Source organism: Zonotrichia albicollis, chromosome 12 (assembly GCF_047830755.1).
Source record: "Zonotrichia albicollis isolate bZonAlb1 chromosome 12, bZonAlb1.hap1, whole genome shotgun sequence".
In the NCBI taxonomy this organism is placed as follows: Eukaryota; Metazoa; Chordata; class Aves; order Passeriformes; family Passerellidae; genus Zonotrichia; species Zonotrichia albicollis.
The window spans coordinates 13,066,620-13,093,765 of NC_133830.1; the positions used below are offsets into that span (position 1 = coordinate 13,066,620).

The 27,146-nt window shown below is 37.4% G+C and overlaps 1 protein-coding gene across 4 annotated transcripts in view; it reads right to left on the bottom strand.

The window, feature by feature from the left end:
* The window catches only part of CACNA2D3 (calcium voltage-gated channel auxiliary subunit alpha2delta 3), a 382,402-nt gene that overhangs the window by 24,199 nt on the left and 331,057 nt on the right, over window positions 1-27,146 (bottom strand). For 3 of the 4 annotated variants that reach the window (XM_074549898.1, XM_074549897.1, XM_074549896.1), the window contains 6 exons: window positions 18,798-18,859; window positions 17,884-17,928; window positions 14,537-14,599; window positions 11,865-11,935; window positions 4,674-4,749; window positions 1,194-1,246 (listed from right to left, as the gene is read on the bottom strand). In XM_074549898.1, coding sequence (XP_074405999.1) covers window positions 1,194-1,246; window positions 4,674-4,749; window positions 11,865-11,935; window positions 14,537-14,599; window positions 17,884-17,928; window positions 18,798-18,859 — 370 coding nt within the window. Of the gene's footprint in view, window positions 1-1,191; window positions 1,247-4,673; window positions 4,750-6,220; window positions 6,266-11,864; window positions 11,936-14,536; window positions 14,600-17,883; window positions 17,929-18,797; window positions 18,860-27,146 lie in introns of those variants that run through there. The other variant, XR_012582234.1, reaches the window with a different exon arrangement.

A 27,146-nucleotide genomic window follows, 5' to 3' on the forward strand; every position in this document is an offset into this window, starting at 1 on the left:
TCATGTGGATATTTTAACTCCAGCAAAATGCCATGGGATTATAACTGTCCTGGCTACCACACAGGAGCACACGTAAAATAATTTATTTTATTAATTCTCAAATTGAAATAATAAAGCTGTTTTGTTTTGAAGAGCAGAAAAAATTAACCATTGCCTAATCAACTCTAACTAAATTGCAAAGAACACTAAAATAAATCATGATTTACTTGGAAGAATGGACTGAAAAGTGTCAGCCAATCAGTTGTTGGAAAGTAGAGAATGTGAAACAAATATTCAGTTCATCATATGCCCATGAATCTACAATACTTATAAATATAGAAGGTTTCTTAGCATTTGCAAAACTGTGAAATGTAGCATCAGTCTCATTTTACCACAATTTATTTCCCTCAAATTAACTTAGAAAGCTGCATTTCAGATCAATCTCTGCCCTTGGCAGCAGCCATTCATTTAATTCTCCTTAACTCTTATTCTGAACTTTGAAAAAAGCTCATACAATTTACAATTAAACAAAATGATTGCAAGAAAAAATCAGTTTTATGTCAGTAAAGATAAAATTCACTCATATCTGCAGCTCTGCTTTCAGATAATAATAATAAATCATATAACTTAATAACACTACACATTTTAAGGCTTGCTCTTCTCCATGTGATATTGCTATTTCTTAGGCACCTTCTCCTGAAGATAATGATCATTATGAATTAACTGGGAATTTTAGAAGAATTAATGGAGATAGAAAAATTCAGCAGCATCCAAGTACACCTTATCTGGCACTGCAATGGGTCCTTCCTATGGAATTTTATGAAGTGACAAACCATACAGTGAGTCAGGGTAACAAGTTTCTCCCCTGACAGCAGCCCACCCAAGCAGCATCACAAACAGGCAGACATGAATCTAAAATTTAACAGTAACCACAGAAAGAAATTTGGGCTGTGTATTGTGATTTGCTAAACAAAGCCATGCAGATGTAAGTGAAGACCATGAGTGTGATAAAAGTGAAAGTGCAGCCAAAATTCTCTCAGATTTCAAAATGCAAAATTGGGAAAAAAAAGACAAATATTAACATATTTAAAATCATCCAAGAAAAGCAGCACAATGCATGTACAATGCAAAAGGTAAAAATATAAATATGCAAAACTACAAAAATTTAGTAATTCATAGAAATATTCGTTACATTCTTGATGAAATCTACTTACAAGACAAGTTCAGTCATAATCCACTTTACTGCAGCAAAGAAGGCATTATAAGGCTGGAGAGAAGAAACTCATTTAATAAAATGTCAAAACATGCAGCATTTATAGCTTAACTGAATTCTTCATGTAAAAACCATCCTTTAGATATTCAAATGCATATGGAGCATAAAACCCTCCTTTTTTAGGGATCAAGAAATATTATTATACTGATTATTAAAATGCATAAGTAATGAAATTTTCTTTTTATAATACTTGGTCATATGCACAGATTATCAGTGGAAAAAGGAAAGTTTTTGGAAATGATTCTTAAATCTTTAACCTCTAGGGGTTCCTATTTCCCAGGCTATTGCTGGAGGAACAGCTCGGGCAGATAAAATGAGCTTTTCTTGGGCTGCAATTCACAGGCTTGCCTCTCTATAATGCAAATCTCTATTCATTACCTCAGCCTCATTAAGCTCAGAAAAGTCTGAATTTACCTAAATGTTTATCTGTGTCATTTGACAGTCCAGTTGTAAGTACTTTAAGCAGTTTTTTCCCTCCTCCCTCTGTTTTTCTGGATCATAACAAATACAGCAAATCCTTTGAAAATCCTCTGTTGACAGTACTTCTAATACATTCGGAATATTTCATTTTTCAAAAGACTATTAATAGGATTAATCTTTCATGAAAAAAAGCCCGGCAGAAAAGTCAGTTTCCAGAAATTTGGAATTTCTCCCTCATTTTTGTTAGGATGTCCTAGTTGCATAAAGTTCTGCCGACTCTGTTGGATGCAAACAGAGTGTTTTAAAAACCAGAAATCATAATGATAGAACTCCTCAGATATCTAAAATCACGCCTAACCAGCCCAAAGCAGCACTCACTGAAGCAGTGCTGATAGGCAGAGCAGTAACAGGACAAGTAACATTTTCAGGGGCCACAGAGAAAGTTTCTGTGCAGGGGATTCAGACCCAAAGGACTCAGTCAGTGCCACGGAAGGCTGAGATCCCAACCCAGCAGAATGCAAAATGTCTGAGACAGGAAAGATTTTCACCTGTGAAGCCCTGTCTTATAGGAAAAGATAAAGAACTACAAGACTTTCCTGGGGATGAAAGAAAAGAAAATGTCAGCCCTGTGGGACATCCTATTTATTTTAATTCCAAATCAAAAATCCTGAAATTTCGTGCTCAAGTAATTAAATTTACTATATACTTTTGTTTTCATAGTGCCAAATATAATGTAAAACAATATATCCATTATTACTTATGAAGAATACTTATTTATTGTGAAATATACCATGTGTTTTAGTAATTATTTTCACTAAGAAAATTATTTTCTAAAACTAGAAATTAATTCAAATTTCAAACCCCAGTGTATCTGAAAAAAATTCATTAATGTCTACAAAAAATGAAAAAACATTTTGTTTTGAAATTCCAGTGCAAAAAACATGTAATTACATTGATATAAATGCATTCTCATGAAATGTGATTTTACTCAGGAGCCTTTTCCACTCACAGACAGTTCCTTTAAAAACTGCAACAAAAACTGCAGGAGTTTTTTTCTCTCTACATATTTAAACCACCATAGAGAGTCAAAACAATTTTTTTCTGTGGCTCCATGGTGCTGCTACATTTGCAGCAAAGTGGTTCTATGGAGAATCATGTAGGTCTTGGAGCAATTAAAACAAAAGAAGTGCTAAATAACAAAGTATTTATCTGGAGAGCTGTTAAGAAGCAATACTATTCTGACAAACGAATGGACCAGGTGATCTATAAGTCCAGTCCATCCCTAATTTATCACCTCACTCCCACAGTCTAAAAGGCTGGGATAGAATCTCTGATACCTCTTCTCTATGCTGTTTAAAATAGGAACTTTTTAGGGAGTTTCCCTCTTGTCCCTATCTCTATTCCTCTATTTATGAAACCATAATTCTCAACAGGAAGGATAAACCTATGTAAGCAAACCTTTTGCTTAAGCAGAAATTATATTGGATACTGTCTAATAATCTGACATGCAAAAAACTGGGCAAAAACCCCAAGAAAATGAGGAATCAGCCCTATGTGTCTTTAATGCAAGTTCTCTTTACATTTTCTCAATAGTCATGGTTGATAGAAGTGACTGAATCAACAGGAAAATAATAACTTAAAACTCTGTTCATGTTTCATACTGAGGATCACCAAAATTCTCTTGAGGTTTAAAAAGCTTGACTATCTCTAAATAAAAAAAATCCTTGACATGTCTCAGTGTATCCCATAAAAGGTGCAAGGGCTTTTTTTCTGGATATCCTGGACAAAATTTGGAATAATAAAAAGACACCTTTTGGATTAGATCCCACTTTTTAAGGGATACTGCCTCAGCTCTACATGCTGAGTGCTTAGGCAAACTGAACTGAAGTCCCAAGTCTTTGGAGAGAAGGTTTTTGTTCAGAGATGTAATATATTTTAAGATATTTCATGCAAATGTGTTTCACAGCAGCCTGTTCTATTTCACTAATAGTTTAGGTCACATTGCAGTCTAGTATTTATGATGGGAAGATGGTCTTTTTCAGGGTTCAGACTTTAGTGGATAACAAACAGATAAATGCCATAAGTCCAGGCATATGAAAAACAGAATTATGTAAATATGTAAATGAAAACATCCCCAAATGTACAAAATTATTAAATGGCATTTTTTTGGTTTTTTTCTAGTTAGATGTGCATTTAAAAATAAATAATATCAGGTAACTTTTCCAGACTGGCAAAATTGCCAGTGCATTGCTGCTGTTCTCTTTACTTAAGAGTTTTTTTGTGCTATTTTGTCATCTCTTTCTGAAAACAGTTCCTTTTTAATATGCAAAACCTCTATCTAACACCTGATCAGTTCTGATAGATTATTACAACAATCAGTAAAATGGATGCATCACAAAGCATCCTTGGGATATTACCCTGATAGAGGATTTAGCAATAAGGAAGTGTTGCCTTGGCAAGACCCAGGTTGTCTCTAATCCAGCCTGGCAGAGGGACAGGGTTTGTACTCAAATTGCAACACAAGGGTTAAAGTGCATTGAAAATCCTGCTATAAAAGACATGTTTAAATACTAGAGAAAAGGAATTTTTAAAATCACTGACTTGCATGCCTTGTCAATGAACCATTCCTTTTGTATAAAAAAACTATCAAATTTTAATTACATATTTACATAGAGAAAAGGAATATGTGATTCCAGTCCCCCAGACAAAACACAATCTATTGCCAAATTTACAAATTCCTAAGAAGGCAAATTCACACAGTGCAAAAAATATTCTGACAGAACCTCAGAAATGGTGGCCCAGCATTAAAATGATTGAACTCGAAAAACCAGAACACTTTGTGTTCGTTTATAATGGACCATCCTTTGTATGCTCTGGGATAAACATGAGGAGCTGTAAGCATTCCAAATCAAAATAACACTCTTACAATAGCCCTGAGATATTTGCAGCAATTTTCTTGATGATGGCATGGAAAGATGCTCATGAGAGGTGCTGTACTTACGTCCAGTAAGCTATGGGCACTGTCGCTACTCTCTTTGTTTGTCCTACACATGGCCTGGTAGTCATAAAGGGTAATTCTACAGGGAAGAACAGAAAACTGCTTGACTAAAAGAAGAAAACGCAGTGGAATAAAAATTATGATATGGAACATTCTGCTCACAAAGTGGACAGGAAAAAAAAAATTGTAACAGCTTGGGGGGAAAGAGGGAATGGGACTGTTAAAATACAGGTTATATGGAAGAGTGTAAGAAATACTGTGAAAACTTTGTAAGGATTTTAGCAGACTACAGAACAAAGCAAAAGCATAACTGGGAGGAACCAGGGAAGATATGCAGAGAGTGTAACATACAATGGCATAAACAATGTGGGGAGGAGGAGAGTACACATCCAACACAATGCTTAAACAATTGGTTCTGGACTAAGATCAGCACATTGAGCCCCAGAAAGTCAAAGAGCCTATGCATTTGAGAGGCTTCTCACAACAGACCACTCAAACTGCAGGAAAAGCAGAAACACTCTTCTACAGTCCCAGCATCTCAGTACACAACTGCTTTGAACACGGCATTGCTTCTGAAGGAGACAGAGGTGGAATTTCAGTGCATTGACAGTACAGATACTTGAAGCAGGATGGTTTTGCTTGACTTATTTTCAGGAAGGCAAAATATTCCAGATACTTGCTGTAATCAACTTATGCTAGAAGCCTCCTCAGATGCATAGTAAACAGGGAAATTTACTTATGCTTGCAATCTTACTCATCATCGAAACACTTCAGAGATCTAAATGTAAAATCCAGAACTCAGAGCTAGTACATGGAATTATTGTGATTATTTCTCTAAATATGTCTGTCCATAGAACAATCAATAAACTTTTTCCATCCACATAAAGAAAACATTTAAAATCTGTAGAAGATGTAAAGGATCTTTAACTGATAATTTGTAACAAGTGTAAATATATAGAACTCACAATTGTTATTTGAAACATTTCCATTTGACTTGTGCATCATCAGAGAGACAAGGGAACACAACTGAACAGAGATGGTTAATAGAGGTATGAGATGGAACTAAAATGTTTTGCAATGTGTGCCTTGCTTCTAAGTGGAGAGGAAAGAAAAGCACACAAATTCAGCTACACAGAGGATGTCCCAGAAGCTGCCAAAACCGGGTCATGAAATGCACTCAGCATCACCATGAGGCATTCTGCACTGCATGCCATGAAACCTTGCAAGTTGTACCAATAAAATGCTGTATTCCATTGGGGTAGACTATATATTTTTTTTCTGATCTAATTTTGTGACAGCAATCATCACTAAAAGCTTCTTTATTATGTCTATATTTTCTTTCTGGCTTACAGACAAAATCTCTAACATATTGGATGTCGCAGCTTCAACTGAACATTTAGCACATGGTCATACTGCTTACATCATTGTTTTTCTCTTTTGCTGAGAACAGCAATGCCTAGGAAGGCATTGTTGTGTGGACTGGCAGAGAGAGGCACATGGGAGACAAAACATAACTAGAGACCTAAACATGGTGTGAGTCGCACACTGACCATCCTTGGCAGCATCCCGCCCGCGGCCAGATCCGCGCCCCAGATCTGCCAAGACAAACAGAGCAGTACACCGTGTAAGCTGTGCTGCCTCTGGGGCATGCAGAAATACACCACTTCCCCTAGCTTTGCCCTTCCTTCTTCCTCATCCTTTAGCCATGCTCAGGATCCAGCCCTTGGAAAGGAATTTGTAGAGCTCAGCCCTTCCAGCCTTAGCCACTATTTTATTCCTTGGGATCCAAGCACGGTGGTGTCGTGTGTGCACCTGGGCCACCCAGTGATGGAGGCAAGAGATAAATGCATAGAAAAGGGCAGTTTACAGGTGTTCATGTGCTCTGTGCAGAGTATCAAGAAATTCCATATGGATTTCCATATGGATAAAAGAATCTCATCTTCCTTCATTTACTACCTAGCCTTAGAAGCAGAATACATCGTTTTGCCTGTATTCATTGTAAATGTTTTTTTCAATATATTTATTAATCTTGGTTCCATGTTTGAAAGTGTCCCACCTTTGAGTTTCAGACAGCAAAACTTCATGGTCAGCCAGTGGACTTCATTATTCTGCTAAGCAGTGTTAATCAACTACTCTTATAATACTATTATATATAGTGACCATGCTGTGTCCAGCTGATGATAGCAAGGGAACACAACTTCCTAAGCCCACCTGTGTGCCCAAATCCATGCTCTGTACCACAGCACCTCCCAGGGAACTCTGCTCTTGCTACAGAAGACATTCCTGAGACTTTCTGAGACCACCACACTGTCCCCCTCCACACCTGAAATCCAGAGAGCAACTGTCTTCAGCATCAGCTATTTAGCACAACCAAAATGTGCACTGTCAGTTTATGTAACTTCAGCAGCCAAACACATCTTACTGAAAACCCTTTTATTGCCAATTTCCTGATACAGTAAATGCCACTCTCCTACTTTTGAGCACTTATGACTGAGTACTGAATGTGGTTCAAGAAAATTAAACTTCCAAGACCTACAAGCAGCACAGGATATTTTGGCAGATGCAATTTCTATTGCTTTCAGCCAGGTTTTCATCACACCCATGGATTTCTACTTGGTAGTATAAAATACCACAAATGACAATTGTAGCAGCTGAAAGGTCTTCAATGCATAAAATTTCAAATGTTTTGTCAGCAGTTCAAGATTTCAAATAATGTGTAGGAAAGATAAGCTTTTTACCATGGAAGTGAACATCCAGTCTATAGGAAAAGAAAAAAATGTTTTAAAGAGCTGAACAAAGCAAGCCAATAATACAGAAATCCTAATTGTTGACCCTATGCTTTATTCAGGAGTCTGTGGGAAAATTAGTGATGACTATAGCTAGATTGTGGTGGAAAGATGCTCATAACTGAGACCTAAGATGTGCAGCCTGTCTGGCATTGTCACAAGGAAGGGAAAGAGGGACAGTGCTGAATGGTGCGAGGGCAAAGCAGCTCCTAAGCCTAGAGAGGCTCCTGTGGGGAGACAGCAGGACACTGCAGGAAACCCCAGGCTGTTGCTGCTCTGGCTCTCACACCTGCACTGACATTATCAGTGTCCAGAAGCTGCCAGGGTAATACCTTTCATCAAAATCGGTGGAAAGAATAAATCTAAATTACAGCACTTTGACAAAACAAACTCGTCATCACGTATCTTTGCTTTTATTGCTCAGCTATTCCCAATTGCCAATGTTCTCAAGGAATAACATGTATAAAAACTACAACTCAGCCTGTATTTACAGAATATGGAATGAAAACTTCTTTATGTAACAAATATGCCTGTGTTTCTCCTTAAGTGTATAAACTGATTCTGTATATGAATACACTGCTTTAAAAGTAATATTTACAGAGACAAAGTCAAACAATGCCTAAAACTCAGATTAAAGACATTAATTTTAGATATCACAGGATGAAAATATGGGCAGAAAACATACCCCACAGCAACGTGGGAGTTTCAGTGTGCAGGTACCAGATGCACATTTAGTAAATGCTGAAATAAAAAGTAAACCTTGTTGGTAATGACAATTTGTCTAATGCCAAGTCCAAAAACTGCAATTTAGAATGTTCCTGCAGTCTATGTCTGGTCTTCTCCAAAGCATACATGTAAGATTTGCCCAATTAATAGGCAGCTAAATTCATGAATGTAAAAATCCATGACTGTAAAAATTCACATGAAAATAAACACAAATTTTAAATGTGTCAATTTAGCACAAAAAAAAAAGAATATTAAGATATTAGGAATATTAAGAATATCTCAATAAAATGCTTAAATATTAAATACTGGCCAAAATAGCAAAAATATCCTTAATTTGGAGGCTGTGCTGCATCAGTGAAAACTGTGTCCTGTTGTTAAGCAACCAGTTACTATTCTCATGATTTGGATTTAAGAATTTACTAAACTACTTTCTGGGAGAAGAACAAAGTTCTGAATTTCTTTTATTCTCATACCCTGGGGTAAAAAGCACTTGCTAGGTTTTGCTTATAAAGCAAATCAAGGCAGACAGATGAAATTCTGCCTCTTGGTGCACATGGAGAGCACAGGTGAAGGATCTGCACTACAGGAAAAATTAGGAAACAACAGAAGCTCTCAGAGCAGCAAGAAGTTGATAGAATGAGCCTCAGCTCCTGGGAAAGCTGCATTTCAGGGGTGTGCCACCTCAGCCCTACATCCTGACAACCTGGCCAAATGCCAATATTGACAAATACCAAAATTACAAAATTACTAAATGCCAAATACCAATGCATAGACTCGTCTGTGTAAGAGGATGCTTGCTGGAAAGAGAACGGTAAGAGGAAATGATGCTGCTTCCATATTTTTCATACAGAATTGCTCAGTTTTCCTCTTGCTGGAAAGGTGAAAGTGTTTGGAAGTCAAGAGATGTTTCATTTTCTCTTAGAGATTTATTATGCTTATTTCTTTAGGGATCTCATTGCTTTGATAGCCCTTAATTTTCCTGATGTTAGTGTTGGTTTTTAGATTTTCATGGTTTGAGTTGTTGAATTTTTTTTCACTGTTTTTATATAAACAAAGTGCTGAGAAAAACATAAAGAAACTTTTCTAAGTTATGTGAAGCAGATACTTTTCCATAAGCACATCCTAATTTATTTAATAATACATTTAAATCATATTTAAATTATTTAACTGTGTGCAATACTTAAGGTATAAGATAAACATAATTTTGCTAAATGAAATCATAGAGCATGTCACGTTGCTGTGCAGGCACTGATATAGTTTTTCTCCGTAATTATAAACCCCATAAACTAAGAAAATATACATACATACTTATGCACACATTATTCAAAAGAAGTACTGAGTTTAAAGAAATTGAGGAGGGAAGGAGGTATTTAAGTTCACTTTAAAAAATAAACAGCCAACATAAAAATTGAATTTCATCCTGCTGCAGGTTGAAAAGAAATACAGTCAGCAGCAAACAACCCCCTTTTGTTTAGCACTTCCATCTCAATCCTACAAAGCACTTCTATATCACTCCAAGTCTGCAGTAGTTGGGAGAGCAGACAAAGAGTTATTTCATTCCCTTTGTGGGTGCAGAGGCTTGGCAGGAATCACAAGGTGGGAGCACACACTGGCACTGCCACTCGGATCCCTGCACTGGAGGCAGAGGGGACTCCAGCCCCAGGCTGCTGGGGCTGACAGCAAATCTTCTGCAGGGCACATCAGGCTACACAGAGCCTTCTAAACCCACCCCAGAGGGAGCACAACCAGCTCCAGAGGGCAGGGTTATAAAATTCACCTGCTGGAATGTGTACATGCCATGTAAGAAGCCAATTGCAGGGAAGGATGCTCTGGGCATTATCAGAAGGAAATGCTATGACAGAGCTCTCTCTCTGCTCTGCCCCCATGGTAAGAGCAGCAAGGACAATATAATGTGTGCAAGGTCCACCTGGTGCTCTCAGGGAAATGCCACTACTGACAGATATTGCCATTGAACGAAGCATCCTTTTTATTTAACTCCTATCTCATATAAATAAGTGTTGGAAAACCAAAATACAATCCCCACCCAGACAATTTAATAATCTTACAAATATTGTGAATGCATCTATTTTTCTTGAGAACCAGCAAAGATTTCTTCTTCATATTGCTGGAATAAATTATTTAAAGGCCTCATCTAGCACAGCTCAAAGACAGTTTGTTGGGGTTGTTTTTGCTGCTGCTATCTGCTGTAGGGGAAGTTGCTCACTTGCAATTACTCCACTTTGATTCTGTCCCATCTTTAACTGATTTGCAATGGTCAGTTTATCATGGTTGAATAATTGGCTCATTGTGCTTACATTTTCCTTAGTATGCAGCTCAGCTACACTGACCTTATGCCTTCATTATCTCCAATAATGAAGTACAAGACCAGCAAAATCCTAACCAATGGTCTAGTCCAAAGATCCACTCACAGCTCTCGAGCTATGCCTGTTTTCTCAATGGTGGTACCCACCACTGTCAATCACTGACTAGATGTTTTGTTTGAAATGCTTTGTGGGGCAGGACTAAACAAATTGGGACAAGTTAAAGCATTATCCCTTGGTTTTGATTGTATTTTGTCCTTTGCATTAAATAAAATGCTTCATCTCTTGTCCAAACAGATCCTTTCATTGCCAAATCCAGTTTATAAACAGTGGTATTACTTCACTTCCTTCTACAGCATATGTTAAAAATGTAGTGCTAAATGCAAAAAAGTCACCACCCTCAGAAAACTAGGATTGGGGATGATTCCATGAGTGCTAGATGCTCACATTTCAGGTCAGTCATTCACTGGGAGTGGTACTCAGCTGCCATGCACAGACACAGCTTAAGGGAGCTGATTTACCAAGCAAGCCCACAAACCAGAGAGAGATTCAGAGAGGCTCTGCACAACCCTCACAGGTAGGAACTAAACTCAGTGATGGATGGCAGCAGGGATATCTCTTTTTATTCATACTAGAAATGCACAGGAAAATAAAGGAAAAGTATAAAAGGAATTTTCTTGTGCTGAAGAGGACAAAGGGGTACAGAACAGCTCTTTGACCACATGAACAATTCTTAGACCTCATGAAAGCCAGGAAGACTCCAGTGGTGAGTTACAGGTTAAAAGGAAATTTTATTCTTAATTCCTCAGAGTGCATAATTTATTTCAAAGGACAACACATAAAATCACTGTTAGTTTTGAATGTCACCATGATAGTGAGACCAGGTCAATAGTCACAACCACGTTCAAAGGTAAGTTAGCGTATGAATGGAGATGGATTACTGGGAGAACACATTTTCCCTTCAATAGCAGGACATTTTGCACTGTCTAGCTCAAGCAATCTCCAACTTTTTACAGGTCAAAATGATAATGTGGCACAAATGTTTTGCTTTAGAGCTGCATAAAACTGCTCAGTAGTGGATATGGCCCAATCTCTTTTCCACCTGAGCCCAGTGGGAAGAGGAAAAGGACAGTTTTAGCATTGCTGTCAAATAAACCATTGTTTAATGAGAAACGCACTCTAGGCTGACTCCAATACTCTCAATATTTGATGTGTATGGAATCAAATTACACTCAGGTTGTACAGAAAAGATACAGAGGTACAGATGAGAATCCAGCCACACTGCCACTCTTGGCTTCTTTATACATGATTTTGATTTTTTTGTTAGAAAATTTTTTAAGAGATAAAATGTTAATTCTTACCTCTTAAAAGAGCCCATTGATAGTAACTTGTTCATCACAGCCCCTTCAACCTCCCCAAAAAAGTAACCAGTCTGTAAGGGGAAAATGCAAGGAATTACCAAAAGTGTGGATAAATGCAAAACAACACTGGATGCAGTTTAAACTGGCATATTCAGGATCTGGCAAGAGTGGCTTTGACAGCTACACAGACAGGTTTTCAGGACTGCTGCTACATAAAACCTGAAAAGGACTTCCCAGTCAGGGCAAATTGTTGGGATTATATTATTGCCCCTGAGCAGATGTGAGAGCTTAAACAATATATTGAGGTACATTATATAACATCCAATGTCAAAAATAAAAGCCTTCCAAACCTAAAGCTTGTAAGGAAAACACACTAATCTGATCACAAACTCTTGTGATTAAAATGTTACTCAAAAAAAGATATAAACAGGTTGTGAGAGGATTTCATAAACAGTCATTAAAAAACATTGTTTATAATTCCTGTATGACCTGTTTAAGGAGCTGGAACAGTACATTTCATCAATCCTATAAATTTTAACTTCATTCAGAGTCATTTCATACTTAAAACCACTCAGCTTGATGAATTACTCATTTTGTCCCTATTCAGTACTTGTGGACTAATAAAAATAAATCTCTGTTGAGAAAACAAACATTGCTGTTATAAATTTGGTCAGCAAGATGGAAGTGACTCCGTCATCTGCAGCCATTCCTGTGACAGTGGAAAATCTTGCAAGTACAGCACTTTTCTACCTTGGGAAGACCTGTTTTATTTTAGAGCCTCAGCTCCCAGGAGGACTGGATATTTCTCTTCATTGTTTAAAGGGAGAAATCCCACAATTTATGAGGGGGAAAGGGCACTACACTCTCAAATTGCATGGATTCCATAGGTTTTGTATGAACTAAACCCCAATTCCATTACAAGGAACTTAGCTGACCTCAAGTATGCACCTGGGAGTTGGCAGGCAGAAAAGTTACAGCCCCAGCTAAAAAAAGGCATTCCTCCACCTAAAAGGCAAGTATTGCCTTTTTTCCCCCTTCCTTTCCTCAGGGGAACCTTGGAACATTTTCCAAAACATATGGGTATGTAAAGTCTCCTAGAAACACAAGGAACATGACTAAAAATACCAGCTTCAATAGCCCTGGCTGACTGATGAAGAAAGATTACCCTAACGATTGGAGAGGCAGGCAACGTCAAGAAACTCCAAACCATAAATGCCTCACATAACCTTAGATAGCAATAAACCTGATTTGTCAGCTTGTGCACCAGTCTGATGAAGACATTTCAGTGACAGTTCTCTCTACAAAAGCTCCCTTTGTAAATGCCAGCTCTCCCCCAAGCAGTTACATTCAGGTTAGCATTTTTTTAATACATCAGGATTTAGTTGCAATTCAGAACTACTCTGCCCCACAAACCTGATTCTTGGAGCAGTTCAGGTCATGTTTGGAAAGCTGATAGATAGAAAAACAGTGCTGAAGCAACCCCAGATAGGTCAGGAATTGGTAAGGCATCATCCCATTTCTCTACTCCTCCTCTACCGACAACAGTCTGTTTACTCACTATACATATATAAAATATATGTACACTACACTGTATATAAAATATACACTATACTATATATAAAATAGACATACACTAATATAATCTTATTAAAAATTTACATAAACATAGAGACTTCCCTGCTGCCCCTCTTTGACCTGGATATATTTAACTAATAAAACAGGTCAGAATACATTTCCAGCCTACTTCTGGTGCAACAGTTGTCCAAATTATTCACAGGAATAGAAATGGCTTTTATCAGGTGACTACCAAAACAAACATCTCTTCTTAATCATCACTGGCCATAGCCAGCTATGAGCTGGCCAATCACTGGCACAAGTCCCAGCTCTGCATCTGTAAATAGCACCAACAACTAAAGGGGAAATGGGCAAACAGGTTTTCAGTGTATCAAGATTATTCCATAATGAGTGTATTTCTTAGGTCATGCTCATCATAACAAAATTCAGCTAAGGGCAAAATAGGAGTGTGGCTATTCCCATTCACAGTCCCAACACATGAAAACAATTCAACCTCAGACAATCCTGGCATGAAAACTGCTGAGGCACCATCCCAGCAGTTTTCAGGCAAAAGTTAATGAAAATGGTGATGGTTCCTTCACAAGGTTTGCAGGATTGAGCAAAACATTTTATGATTCTGTGATAATCATATTTCTGGTCCTCTCCATTGTGATGCTGAGGGCCTGATTTTAATCCTCCAATGCCTTTAATCCCCTTCAGAAAACAAACTCTTCAGCCAACAGCTCTGTAAAAACTCATTATCTTAAGTTTGAATGTAAAAGCTCTGTGTCCTCCCCCTCTCCCTTCCCAGCCTTTCCATGTGACAAAAATGGCACAGGGATTTTTTTTTTCTTGGAGTAAAAGCCTCTTAGAGAAGACAGACATTTCTGCAGCAAGAAAGGTCTTTAAAGAGAACATTTATGAGTTTAAGAACAGACCCTGCTCCAATGGGAGAAAGAAACTGAGCTCCAGTGAGAATAAAGCTTATATTCTTTGTAGAGGGAATTTTTTTTATGTTGCTAATTCCTTTCCATTTTCAGATGGTGGCCTATTTTAAAAAAAGTAATTTTAGATTAATATATTACATGAGAAGTCTTAACAAAAAATCTTAGACTTACCTGTTGATAGTCTTCAGACACTAAAATAAATCCATTGTTATCTATTAGGTAACAGTTGATTGTCTGAAAAATAATAAAATACTATTTTAATTTTTGATTTTAGGACACAGCAATAAGTTAATTATATACTTTACTTCTAAGTCAATTCTAAATGGCTAAAACATTCAGGTTTTTATAAGGCTTACATAAATTCAAAATAAGTGTAGTCTTGGTTATGGGATATCATCCAATTTAATTTGTATGCTTTTTTCATGCAAAACTAAACAAAGATGTGTACAGAATTGGAGGATATAATATAATTACAAACAAACATAAAAACCAAAATTTTGTGGTTTCATAATCCCTTCTTAAAAGTTTTCCTTATAGCAAAGTTTGCAAAGGCAGAGAACTTCAGTGCTCCTGATGGCTTCTCCTGTACTTGGAGAAAAACATCAGCACAATGTCATTACCCTAACGATGTACTAATGAAAACACAGTGTCAGCCTGCAGGACCAACAGGGGACCAGGCAGTATTTTTTAATTTGTTCATTGGGGGATGGGACCAGAAACTTCTGTAAAAGAGGCCCCACAGGTCTCCTAAAGCTTTTCAAATTGTATTTTTTAATTGGGAACTGGGTTTAGAGGCAGGACTGTTAGCTTTTGGTAGGTCAGACGTCTGAACTGTATAAAACAAGGTACAGCCAAATCAGAGCTTCCCTCCACACACACATGCACCATTTTAACCTCACAGAATTACTTGCTACAGGCAAAGTTTTAATTACTGCACTTCAGAGTTTCAACATGAGGTTTAACTCAAACCCTGAAACCTTGATATAACCCACTTTCTCCTCAGGTTTGCCAAATAACTATCTCAGTGTTAAATCTTTATTGTATTTCTATTGTTGGTCTAAATCAGCAACATTTTTATCTTTGCTTATTGAATTTTCCATGACATTTGTATAAAACGAAAAAAATAAGCTGAAAATGGCTTTCAATACAGGAATCCTCCTGGCTTTGTTTTGGATTCAAAACCTTTCCTGCAGCAAATGGGGAGATTTTTACAGAAATATGACAAATTATGATTTCTGCTGTGCTCTGCACATCCGGCAAGATCACTGTGCTGTTTTAGGGGGGAAAGCAGCCCCGTGCAGCTGTAGCTGTGCAAGTTGTGAAAATGCAGTCTGATGTTTCCAGAGATGCCCAGATGTGCCTGATTCTCATTCTGACCACATATTAGCACTTTCCTATGGGGCCAAAGAGGAGAAACTTGCAGAAATGCTAGCTTGAAGTGGAGGTTTTAAAAAAACCTGAAGCTGAAATCAGGCAAAAGTTGAGAATGAACATGCAATTGCAGGATATTCACTCTAAAAGGAAAACCCAAGGTACAGGCAGGCCCAGTGACAGAAAACCTGTCAGAAAGGAAGTTAAACAACTCATTTTCCACCTTTGGTGTGCTAGAAAGCCCAAAGCTGGCAGATGCAATGTGAAAAGCTGCTGGTGCTGGGCAGGAACTGAGCAGAGCTGATGCACTCAGAGAGGCAGCTCCTCCAGCCCAATGGGCTGTGAAGGATGGAATTTCAGATTCAGGCTCCAACTGCACAGCTCTGCTCTCCCCAAAACCAGCTTGAAACCTCCCACTGACTGCACAGGAGAGGAGCTGAGTCAACACTGAGATCTTCTGAGGATACATATTTGCAGTCCTCATGCATGAAAGATTATTATAAAGATACTGCTTTAGAAACAATATTTCTCCATAGTATAGAAAATAAATAAAAGAGGTCATGCTGGACAAGAAAAAGTGTAGGCTTAATTTCACAGTTTATGGCTTATGTGCTGTTGGGAAAAGACTGGCTCAATTCAAGAATTAGTGGCCATGTCTCAAATTGTAAGATTTGGTTACTCACTAGCACATTTGTATCACTATAAAAGAAATTAATTTTTTAGCACTGTTATTGTAAACAGGCATAATGGAATCTATATATTTTTTGTGGAATGTGAAGATAAGAGGGTTTCAATTTCAATCCATTTTAGAAATATTAACTAGGAAAAAAAATTAATTTAGAACCATTCATTCACCACTTGCCAGCAAGATAAATAACTTCCAGTATTACTACTGTGTGAGAGAAACAGCTTGTAATTTAACTTTAGCATGGACAAAGGGCAGCGGAATACATTTACTTATTACTGGCAAATCTCAGATTTCTGATACAAGTTTTATGCATGGGATAATAGCATTTGCATAGACTAGAGCTGTATGAAAGAGCTCTAATTCACAATGTTTCACAGGTATTGGAAGGGAACTATGCTCAGGTTTGCCCAAAGGTTCAAGTTCAGTGAATTTCAGATTTCAAGGGAACGTTGCATAGGTGGAGAGTCCCTGAGCTTGTAAAACTGCAGGCATGAAGTCCAGAATAAACACAGCAAGAATGTTAACTGAGGTCTGAGAACACATCTGAACTACAGAAACTTTGATGCAGTTTAAGTCCTCTATGTATTTTTCACAGCTCCAGCATACAATAACAGTAATGGAATGTAATGTGGGTTAAGAAACCAAAAATGAAATAGAAAGAAAACAGAACATGCAAATAAAACATGAGGCATCAGGAAAACAAGAACAAATGAGCAAATTCAAAGCTCTCAAGAAAAAGACAGTATTTTTAATTAATGGGTTGTCTTGATTTTAGGATCAAAGGTATCACACACTCATCACTTGACTCCCTTTATTTTTAATTATACTTACAATTATCGTGTTATTATTAATAGTCATTAATATTTATTGACTATTGTACCATTCAATTTGCATTAATGTCTTCATGTTTACTTTTAAATGCTTTAATTTATACTATAAATGTTCAGCAGATATTTTCTTGCTATTGAGAGAAGCTGTGAAAGTCAACAGACTCACCAGAGGAGCTGTGATATTTGTTAGAGTCCTATTAACAGTGTGTTTCATCATTAAGGAAAAGTCTGGAATCTGTAAATCAGCAATGTCCACACTATTACTAAATTTCTATATGTATGGTTCCTGCTGGTGTCCAGCTGAAGACTTTAAACTGCTAGTGGCCTTTTTTTTTTCTTCATTAACAATAAAGTGGTAAACAAATGCCTTAGCACTGTTGCAAACTATTTCCCAAACTGGATTCACAAAGCAGAAATTATTGCAGCACATATTTGAGGTACTGGAGTCAACTTTGTAATTCAGTGGGTACCTGTAACAGGCGTAAAAAAAGTCTCCCTATCCAAACAGTGTAATATTTACAAGGTGATAAAGACCATAAGGTACAATGAGATGCTCAAATTAAATTCATCAGCTGTATCTTTTACTGGAGTAGAGGTATACAATGGAAAAAAATCTGTTAAATACTTACTTCATCATCACAACTGATAGCACATCTGCCATCGAGAGATGCACACTAGAGAGGATAAAAAAAAAAAATCAATATTTTCAATTCTCTCTTTGATTATTAAAAAATAAAACTTTATATAAATTCATATGAGCAAAATTTTAAAGGAGTTGATATTGATTAAACATCCTCATCTAAATTACTTCTAAAAATGACTTGCAAACTTTTGAATTATTCATCAAACGTGTTCTGTTTCTCTCTGCAGAGAAAGGGCTCATTCACACTGTAACTATTTCAGCTGCTTTAAACACCACAATCTCCTCCATACTCTTAATTTTTGAGGCCATTCATAGATGAGAGAAGATTCTCCAGCAGAGGTGGGGCAGGGTCTATTTTCTGTAACAGCACAGCTCCAATCGATTCTCAAACCAGGGATGGCATCTCCTAATTCTCAGAAAGTACCTGATTTTCCTCTTCAGTGAGTACAAATTCTATTATCCGTGAATGGTTTAGGTACATTTTATTGAGCAGTGTCAGTGCCAACCATGATTCAGTAATGTAGTTTTGTTAACTGTGTGATCTTACAGTTACTTAGTGTTAGAGAGAACACCTAGGTGAGAAGTCACAATTCTGCTGTCACTAGAAACAAATTCCACACTTCTGTTTACACTTTCTCTAAGGGAGAAAATCATGCACCAACAATGTAATTCCTTATGTATTGGGGCCAAAAATTAATAAACTTTCAACTTGCTTCCAAAAATCAAGCAACTGCTCTTCATCACTGAATTCGCCTTTCCTGTATCCAAATGTAAAACCAGAACAAATCTTCAAATACATTGTTTCTTTACAATATTTTGCTTCTGTCAAGATCTTCATTTTCAGAGTTTAAAAACTGTTGTGGATTCAATGAAAAAAGAAGCCTTCAATTTAAAACGTACCTGTCTGCTTGCAGTCCAAAATTTCCGCTGGAAAAATTCAAGTTTCATCTGGATACCTACAGCTGGGAAAGAGAAAAAAAATAAACCCAGCATGCTAAATTCCTTCAAAATTATTCTTTAAAATTAGTCAGGAAGAAAAGATTTCACTATAAAAGGAGAAAGTTAAACCCTAAAATAAAAAAAAACCCACAACTAATTAAATTGAAGAGATCCCATAGTCATATTTTAAATCATTTAAAGAGAAAGATGCTTGTATAATGTGAGGAATACACATGGCAAACAAAAAAAAAAAAAAAAACAACAAAACAAAACAAACAAAAAACATTCAAATTGCAAGTCTCCATAGTTAATATCAAAGAACCACAAACTGAACATATTTATGTTCACATCAATTTCATTTATATTTCACTGGTACCAGTATAACAGCTGTAGGGAACCCACACAATGTGTTTTCTACTGAAACTCATGAAGGTTTTCTGAAACGACATGAAGATGTTGGTTGACACTTCAAGTGATGATTTGTTTTGAGGTCATTTAATCCATAAATTATCAGTGGAACACAAGAAGCATTAAAAATGTGTTTGAAAAAATGGAAGTTAAGAGTATTATGTGTAATTCTGTAAAAGGGAAGTATCTGACAAATCTTACTGGCTACAAATTTTTTACAAATTATATTAATGATAATGAATTGCAATTTAAAAAAATCATTCTTCAAGACACTAGTGGTTTAAATTATATGTTTCTCATAATCTCAGGTGAGATTATGTTTTGCCAAATATCAGCGAACCTTTCTTCCAGCCTGGTCTGATGTTCCTATCACTGTTTCTATTGAAAAGCAATATAAAGCACACAGGTTTGCAGAAGCTCCAAAAGCAGTTGATTCTTCTGGTTTCACTTGCCCAAACTGAAATAATTCAAAAAAGCTTTAAAAGTCTGAAGATCTAACTCCTAGAAATTAATGGGTTTTTTTAAAAACAAAGCCTCAAAAAAAAGTTGTTTTGGAAAACTGAATGAAATTTCATGTATTCATTCCTCCTCTAGGGCCAACAGCAGGAATAGTTTAAAAACATATTTACATTTAGATTATTGGTACTTGCTTTTGCAAATGCACACACACTGATGTCATGCACATGTTTGATTTTTTGTTAGCAGGTAGTGAAAAGTATGTGAAATGAAATCTGTAATGGACTGATACAATGGGATGTGAAATTACATCAGGAATTTTCTTATGTGAACAGGTTATAAATATTTTTCTGCTATCTGTAACTCATGGATGGTTTTGCTTCAGAGAACAAGGAGGGGAATCCAGTTCTCCTTTTGAACAAACACGAGAGGAGACTCTCCAGCTACATTTTATTATCTAGGAACTAATATTATGGTCCATGAGAAGATGCTCTCTGACAGCCAAGCAGCTCATTTGCTTCATCTACTGCTCGCCTTTGGGTTAACTCCTAGCACATCCTACCTTTTTTTTTCTGAAATGCAGGCAAACCCCCCCCCCCCCCCCCCCCACACACACACTTTCAGGAACTTTCCCCAGGGAAATCCCATCACTTCTGGATGCTGTGTCAGCATGGGAAGCGTCAATCTCATATCCATGTACAGAGCTGTGCGCACTGTACTCAGATATTGCTCATTTAAAGTCCTGATAAGCTCAGCCCTTTGGAGCTCACACTGTTAGAGATACCAGCACCCAAAAAACTGCTGCTCTTGAAAAGTGTTAATGAAAGGTAATGGAAGTAAAATAAACATTAATTAAAGAGGCAAAACTCTTATTCTCCCCGAATGAAATTATACGTTTATCCAAATATGAGCAGGATTCTGGACTGGATGAGCAAAGGAGATCCCTCCCACTCTAAATTATCTTATGATTCTGATTTAAGTGTAAAAGTTTTGTAGAAAAGTGATAACTTTACATCTCAGAACCTTCCTTACAAAGAGAGTCAATATGCACAGGGAATTTTCTGTGTCCTGTACAAAACCTACCACACAACAGAATCTGAAACAGTGACAGGAGAATTACAGCAAAGCTCATCTCTAAAAGGTTCCACGTGCATGTTCCACTGAGCCACAATGGAATGCTGCAGCAGAACAACAATTGAAATGCTGGGATTAATTTCTGTGAAATGCAGAGCCTCCCTCTCCATGAGGATGAGAAGGGCCAGCTGCAGGTTTGGTTTCATAGCAGCAGCTCAAAGATTTTGATGCTTTCTTGGACAGACTGTGAGGGAAAATAAAAGAGAGTGAGAAATATTGGGGTTGCTCTCACTTGAGTAGATTTCACAGTTTCAGCAGTAGGATAACTTGTGCAGAAACTGAAGGGATAGGCATTATCAATTTAAGTACTGCCTGCCTTAAAAGAAGAAATCAGTTTATTTCTCTACCTACCTTCAAAAAGAGTTGTATCACTAATCTCTGAGGTACGATGGCATTAAAGAGGGTAAAACAGAAACCACCCACTCTGGTCAAGGTAATGCAACATTACAACAGCAACATTTTAAGATATTCCTCTTGTGAAGTAATTCCTAAATTAGTTTTGAAATCCTTTCACTTGGTATTAAATAATGAACATGATGTCAAGTACATGATGGCTGGACTTGATTTACAGTTGGGCTTGATGATCCAAAGGGTCTTTTCCCATTTAATGGTTCTGTGATCTCTACCTGTGCTTGCAGGGTAGGAGGAGAGAACACATCGCACAAACATGGCACAGTGAAAGCAGCATTAGGCAGTTTTTTTGAGAGGTCTATCTTAGTATGAGATTTTAATCTCACAGTTTTGTCTTATTTACACATCGTTCCCTGCACAATTCCACATAGGATCTTCCCTGTCACAGCTTCTCAATGTTCTATATCCTACATAATATATAATAAATGAAAATTACTAATAGTTAGTAGTCAGCCAAAAATTATTTGAATGCCTCCAGATTTGAAAGAATTAACACTGCTAAGTATAGGAAATTACTTTCTTTTCAACCCCTCACATGATACTAAAGCACTTCTGCAGGTTTTTCCCTCCTGAGCTTTTCAAGAACTTTGTGACTAGAACATGACATTTTTTTTGACTGGCCATTTAATGCCATAAGAGCTATTCAAATATACTTCAAAAAGTTTTTGAGCCATTATATTCTCCTGAGCAATCCCTAATCCTTCAGCACTTGACAACTTCTGAACAAAATATCTGTGCTCCAAACCACCATTAAATCTGTGTTTTACAAACTGCCTACATGAGAGGGGAAAAGGAAACAGGAAAACTTCAAATTATATCTCCCATGTCTCTAATTCCTAGTTTAGCCTTCTGGGTGTAACAGCTACCACAGAGATTTAGATGAAAAAGCTAAAATCACACTGAGATTTTTCTAAATCTTGTTCAGAAAGGTATCCAGAAACTGCCACAAATAACAAAAACTCTAACTGACTTTTCTGTGGAATGTACACTTCAAAGTATGAAATATTCTTCCACATTTGCAGGCTTGGTTCAACCAAAATGGCCAAAGGATAAAAATTGTTCAGCCAGGAAAAAAGGAGTTTTGTGTTGACTGCTGCCTTTTCTCCAGTGTCACAGAGGAGGGTGGGCTGGAGCTGAGGGCAGGCAGGAGAACAATTGATGGGAGCTGTGAGAGGGGTAGTTTGTGTTATGTAACAAAAAAAAAGTATCATTTCAAATAAATATTGCAAATCCAATCTTTTGTTTTAGTCAAATTAGCAAATTTACTTAGGTGATGGAAATAAAAAACTTTAATTCTGCCTACAGAAAACAGTTATTTAACTCTCTGAGATTCCTTCTCTCTGTTTAATAATGTGGCTGCTATTTTTGCAGTGCAGACCCTATGAAATAACAGATGGTTGAGAAGGACAAAGTTAAATTCCTGGCTCACTGATAATTATTGTTAAATAAGTAATTTCCTTGTGCATCGATTCCATGGCTGAAGGTAATATTTCACTCTCTCAGTGGGTTGCTTTCAGATGGAACTACTGGGAAGTGCTCAAACGCTGCCTGGCTCAGGGCTGCTTAGTATCAAGGCAAACATGAAGCAAAACAAATAAGTACTGAGAACAGATCAGGATTGCTTGTGTTCCTTTCAATCTCTGTGGTTAAGCAAATAGACAGGAAGATAAGGAAATCCTTCCTTAGCAAATTACTTCTGTGCAAAGAATTAGAATCCTTCTAAGGTTCTGAGAAAAAAAGAATAATTTCCTACCTAAAATACGAGAGGAAAATAGATTAGACTGATTTATTTCAGGCAAGAGAGGAGCTGAGTCTCCCTACAAACCTGACAAATGGATTCCAAATACATGATTATAGGAAAAAGTAGCAAAAGCTAAAGGGATTTCCATTCTCTGAAATACCTATACACTATAACACTGTATATAAGCACTAGATCAGCAAGGTTACAAAAATATCTTAAGGTCTCCATTCCTTTTCCCACAGAATACAGTAGAGATTAAGACTCTCTCTCATACATAAAAGATGCCTAAAATCATAAGAACATTTTGGCCTCCTATTTCCAGGGGAATTATCTTAAATGAGGGTTAACTTGGCTTCAAAATGAGAAATGTTGGACACAGACTTGTAGCAGGATTATTTTTCAATCTGTATCACCTTTGTGTATTGAGCTTAAACTATTTAAAATTATCTTCTTTCTCCATTGTAGTATTAGCTCTGATCATTATCTTTTAAAATATCCAATAACTACATGTGAAATATTCCAGAACACACTTAAATACTTTTTAAAAAGTTGATTTCCCTTCTATTTATACTCTTAATATGTTTCAGTCAAAAACCCATCTTCAGCATTTAGCTCAGGCAAAGGAGATACTGACTCTACAGGCCAATGCACAATCCTGAGAAATAAACACCATAACTGCCAAGAACAGCCAATACAGATTAGTAGAAGACTCCCACCTGCCACTAAAGATGACAAAAAATGTTGTAAGACATAGGTTTTTATTTAGAATAGTTCAAAATAAAATCTAGATATTTTTCTCCCCTCAATTCCAGGAAGTCTTAGCTAACAAATTAGAGGTATTTCAACAAGACCTCTCTATCTATAACATAGTTATGTAGACATTACAGACAATAAGATAGTTATGCAATATGTAACATAGTTATGCTCCAGTATCACCCAACATGGCTTTACTCTCAGTGGAAGTCATTCCTTGTCATATGCAGGATATATAAAAATGTGAACAAGCACTTGTGAATTGGGCCCTTCTCAGACTGCTTCTGCTCCCAGGTTCAGTTTCTCTTGCACAGTAAAATGCAGTTTCACCTTTCCAAACTCCACACTTCATTCAGCTTCCCTCTCAGTGATCCTTCCCCTTTTAGCTACACTTTCCTCTTCTCATCCTTCTCATTGTTTTCAGTTTCTCTCTTTAAAGAGAAGATCTTCAAAATTATATTTTAACATGAAAAATGTATTAGTTCTATTACCTAGAATGACTGACTGATGTAAACACCCCAAAAACAACAGCAACAAAAACCAGCCTAACAGTTTAAGTCTGGCTATTTTTTAATATACTGAAAAGACAAGCTATGCCTGAAAGCATCAGGCAGTCTCAGTCCTGGGTGGTGACACCAGCCATCCTCATAGTGAGCTGTTATGGGTAGCCTGTGATAAAAGAGCCAATTGAAAAAAATGGGCTGAACTATTTAGCAGTTATACACTTTCTTCTGTTTTTCTTAAAATAAAGCATGGTTCCTACCTCAGCAAAAATAAGGTATCTATTATTCATTTGGATAAGATGTTATTATTTTTCAGAAACTGTCCTTTGCTGTGAGTTGTTTTCTTGTGTTTTGGTTTTATAATATTTTATTACTCAACTCCAGGACAATTTCTAATATTGTTACAACTAACTTTGTTGTTTCTCAATATGGAACCTTCTTGTTCACACCACAATATGTCTATTGCATATTTAAGTATTCTAAAATTATTTTAATACTTTAAAAATATTTTATTATTAAATCCTTTGAAATCCATGTAAATGTGCACCCACCTTTTCCATCTCAGTTTGAGCTACAGAACCTGATATAGTGTCAAAAAAAAATATCTCAAAGCCCAACTATCACCCAGGTTTGGATTCTAAACAATAAGCTGGGAAAAAAATCTTGTATTATTTATGGCATCTCACCTTTATCTTTTTGTCATCAAGTAAGTGGAATGACTGAGAAATATTTTTAAGTCCTATTTAACTATTGGGGTTTTTTATGTGAGACAGTTTAGACCACATCAGATTTAGCAAATAAAGACTACCTCTTTCATCAGAGCTATTGTGATGCAGGATGTAAATGAGTGAATTCCCCTTAAATGGGAGAACTTCTGCCTCTTTACTCAGAAACTTCAAGCCTGATGCTTTCTTCCAGAAGATTTTTAGAATTAGTGGAAGATGATGTGTGCATGGAGACAACCAAGCCAGAGGGAAGGCAGTAGGTAGGAAATGGTGTTTCCTGGAGGCCAAGCTGGAGCAGAAGGGGAGGAGATGCTGGGAAGCTGCAGGGAGGCCAAGCTGAAAGGGGAGCAGGATGATGATTGCTGGGAGGCCCAAGTTCATCCAAACTCAAAGCACCAGGGACAGCTGAAGGGCTTGGTTTGCAGCCAAGCCCTGACAAACTGAGCTGTGGAGGGCAGTCTGTGAACATCATCAAAAAGCAGACTCCCTCTGACTCCCTGACACACATCTTCCTTCTGCAGGACTAATGAAGTAGCAGCAGGAGCAAGGAGGAAACTCAAAAAGGATATAAATTGAGTGTAAACATTAAAAAATATAGACACTGGTGACTGGAAGTCCATTGCTTTTTCAGGATTCTTCAGAGGGGATGTTGGAGGGAAAAGGTTATCTGTAAATTAGCATTGAGACAATCACCCTGTATCCCAAACTTTACAGGAGAGCAGCTGATGTTCTGCCAACATTGTGAAAAAGGCTCCCACAGAATTCTGCTCACTTCCCCCAGGATCAGCTTTGTGCACCAGGAGCAAAGCTCCGGGAAGTACTTGAGAATCCATCTGTAACTTTTTAAAAAAACCAAAACACCCTAAAACAAACCTCTCATAAGCCTGGAGGAAGGTAATCCCTGGGTATTAAAATTTACACTTGGTGCACCTTGTTGGACAGGGAGGTGCCTTATTCCTGAGGAATGCAAGGAGTGCAGTGACAGCATTAAGGAATGGCTTAAGTGGCCCAGTTTGAAAAGGGTGAGGCGGGGCACAGCTCAGCCCTGTCTGGTGTCTGGAGCATCCTCCCAGTGACTTCAGAAAAATCCTGACACCTACTGACACCTGGCTCATTGCATTAGCAAAAGAAAAATAGAAAGGAAGCCAAAAAAAAAAGAAAAAGAAAACTGACTAGTACTACTTTCAGCCTCAGGAAGTTTCAGCAGCCGACAGAAACAAGGCAAGAATCATCACAGAGGAAACTCTGCTGGTGGCAGAGCTTTTATGAACTCCTATGAGCCTTCAACTTTCTTCCAGCATCTCCTAGCACGGCCACTGCTCTGACAAATAATTCTGAATTCCAACGATACAGGAAGCATGTGAAGATTGAAATCTGACCACAGTAATGCTAAAATAATGAAGTAGTGAGAGTATTTTTATAACTCCCTAACCATTTTTTAGTTTTATAGGTTTTTCTTGCTATTTGAGTACTACCCATGACTGAAAGGAAAAATAGGAACAGTATGGATTTGTAAGCACTTTTACAAATCTTAAGGGAAGATCCAGGACTTGTCAAGTTCTCAGAAAAAGCTTTACTTCTCCCAGCTGAGGTCCTAGTTCAGTGCAGCACAGCCAGGCTACCTTTCCATCTCAGCCAAAAGGCTGTGGTTTCAAGCTGGCAATTAAGGAACCCTAAGAGGCTCAAAGTCCAGACAAAGAGCCAGAAATTGGGATATTTATCTGACTATCCTGTCACCGGATTCTCTTAGGATATATAAGACTTTCTGCTTCCACTTGTGACTTGAACACAACACATTCAAGCCTTGATCATGTTTTATTTGCAGGCTTGATTCTGGCTACTACCTCAACAGGTTAACAAAAAAAAATTGTTTCTACATTTCTCAGCATTGTGAGAAGGCGGATCTCAGACACGGGCAAAGCTTCCATCATAATTTCCAAGGTGGTTTATCCCTCCCAAACTGCAGTCCTGTCATAGCAGAATGGGTACAAGTTGTGCTGCTGCCAGACACAGAATACTTTGGAGACACTGAGGATAAATGTAATGGCATCCACAGCAAAGTGAACTCATGAGTCCTCTGTCCAGTCCCCCCCTCCAGGGCGAGGGATCTGACCCAATCCAACATTTCCTGCCTACAGAACTCACTGAGCACCAACCACTCCCTGTCTGCTGCTGTCAC